We start from the raw sequence: 2,560 nt of genomic DNA, 5'->3' as shown, positions 1-2,560 counted from the left end.
CCCCTAGAGGGGAGCCTCTCGTGTCTAAAAAGTGAAGGTCTTGACCAATATGGGGGCCTCAGTCCTGACACCTTGCAAGGGTGTCAGTCCCGACATCGTTTTGGCCTGTACCGACCAGTTGTTAGGCCTCGGTCCCGATACCTTTGAAGGGTATCGGTCTCGACACTGAGATGGGGCATACCAGGCGGTATAAATAGGAACCAAGGGGTAAAAAGGGATAGGTCTCGGTTTTGGGACCCCTAGGGGGTAAACCTTAGTTTTGAGTTGCAAGCCTCGGTTCTGTGTATATCGCCAATTTGTCTTCACTGTTTTTGCCATAACTTCTTCGTTTCTCTACTGATTTAGACAATTCTTGCGCCACACGTTGATAATTCAATTATCTTCAAGATGGTATTAGGTATCAGTATCTTCAATTTCATCAAGTACTTAATTGGTGCGAAAGAGATTCGTCTATCTCGGTTTTGCTCTACTTTCTTCGTTATAAGTCCGTTTTCTAAGTACCATACTAATGAGATTTGGTGTTTGCTTTTCATGCTACATGTTTTATCATCATCAAATAGGGGGAGATTGTTGGGTCCCCTAAATAATTAAGGATTTAAATATGACAAATCATGATTATTAACACTACTTGCAATGTGTAGCCAACATAAGTTTACTTAAATATTTCTAAGTCTCTAAACAACATTGTATGTTGTGTCCTAGTGTTTATTGTGCTGCCTCTACTATCAACACAAGATAGTTGTAGTTTAATGGGTTCTTCATAGCCAGCAGAAGGATGATGCTGACCAGCAGAAGAAAGAAGAACCATCAAAAGAAGAACCAGCAGAAAAAGAACCAGCACAAAATACTTAGACGAATTATGTTCATCAAAGACATAATTGTTTCCTATGTTATCTACATCAAGCGTGCTATTCAACTAACATCGAAGACTAAGTTGAAGAGAAAAGAACACCAATCGGCGGCTGACAAGTAACATTACAGGACAACAGTGGAATGCCGAAGTATAACTCATGCGCAGTTCATAGTTATACTTTGTCAACACCTTGAGAACACAACATTCTATTTGTTTATTCAAATAGTGTGTCCATCTATTTTGGGTTGTTCCTGAATTAGCTTCAAACCAAAAGAAGACTACGTGACTTCTGCTTTAGTTATCTGTTGAAGTACAAGCATCCAAGTAACCGGCAGACAATAGAATATTTACACTGTTAATAGACTTATTATAAATAGACAAGTCTACAAATGTAATATTTAGTAGTGTGGGATTTTAAACTATCGAGTATGTAAACTTTATTGGGAATGAATCAACTAAATAACTTGGTTGGATTAAGTGGGATCGGGCACTACTTGAGAAATCAGTGGAAGGGATTGGTCTCGTGGCCTCTAACAATTGCAGTGGTAGATCAACAAGGAATGACATTATAAATGCTGGTAAAGACGTGGACGAACTAGTAATCAATTTTCAGGACCATGGTTGAAAGTCATCGGAAATGGCTGCAACACCTATTTTTGGCGAAAAATCTTGATTGGCAATTGATGTTTAAAAGACTCCTTCAAATGAGTATACAATCTCGAAAGTAACAAGGATATAATTGTAATGGAGAGATTAAAAAGACCGAACTCAAAAAGTTTTAGATGTGGGAACTGGGTCAGACCTCCTTGAGGTCGAGCCCGAAACGAACTAAATAATCACATTCAACTTACTTCATCTCTAATTATCGTTAATGACAAGAATTATTCGTGGAGATGGACACTGGACACAATGGAACATTCACGACAAAGGCGCTGGCTTTAATCATCGACAACATCAAACTCTCAACACATGCATCCAACGAAGAAGAGCAATACCTCAAATGGTGAGTATCTTTATTTGGAGAGTGAAAATGCGAAGAATCCCAACTCGATCGGAACTTGATATACGCGGAATAGACCTTGGCACGATCTTATGTCCTTTATGCAATAATGATGTTGAAAGTGTTGATTACGTTCTAATAATTTGCCCTGCAGATGCAACTGTTTGTACTCTTCTTCTAAAACTGTGGGATGTTGATTCGCAATGCATATCAAACATCCCGTACGCTTCTGCAAATAATCAAGGATTCACAAACACTACGACTGGAAAAATCATATGGCAAGCAAGAAAATGGATTTGCGAGTATGCGATATGGAAACATAGAAACTTAAAAGTATTTCGGAAAAATCAGTGGTCACCTAATGTGATCATATCTGATATTCAACTTCATAGCTTCAATTGAATCTCAAAGAGACTTAAAAAGGCTTCGTTGTAATGACATCAATAGTTAATCAATTCCGATCTTACATCCCGTCTACAAATCATCGCGTCAGGATTGGCTAGTTAATAAACCTTCGAAGATCCTTACTAATCCAACATACGTCTCATTTGTACATACATCATGTTGCACTTGTTTTGAATGTTCAGAACGTATGGATAAGGCCCATAATGGGTGTGCCCACACATAATACATGTAACTTCTTTGTTTTTTTATTTCTTGCATTTAAAAAAAAAAAAATAGAAGAAAAAAACTGTGATGATCACGTA

The 2,560-nt window shown here is 38.0% G+C and overlaps 1 protein-coding gene across 1 annotated transcript; it reads left to right on the top strand.

Moving 5' to 3' along the window:
* The first annotated feature begins 1,724 nt into the window (after nucleotides 1-1,724).
* Nucleotides 1,725-2,255, top strand: LOC139888904 (uncharacterized). The gene has a single exon (XM_071871885.1). It carries the CDS (start codon nucleotides 1,725-1,727, stop codon nucleotides 2,253-2,255), a length of 531 nt encoding a protein of 176 aa, XP_071727986.1.
* Nucleotides 2,256-2,560: the final 305 nt, after the last annotated feature.

The sequence above is a fragment of the Rutidosis leptorrhynchoides genome, chromosome 2, assembly GCF_046630445.1.
Source record: "Rutidosis leptorrhynchoides isolate AG116_Rl617_1_P2 chromosome 2, CSIRO_AGI_Rlap_v1, whole genome shotgun sequence".
NCBI lineage: Eukaryota > Viridiplantae > Streptophyta > Magnoliopsida > Asterales > Asteraceae > Rutidosis > Rutidosis leptorrhynchoides.
Note: the sequence above shows the minus strand (reverse complement) of the source record. Positions and strands in the feature narration are given on the sequence as shown.

Bases quoted from the DNA above. Each gene is read 5' to 3' on its own strand.
- LOC139888904 (XM_071871885.1), top strand. From the start codon at position 1,725: ATGACAAGAATTATTCGTGGAGATGGACACTGGACACAATGGAACATT.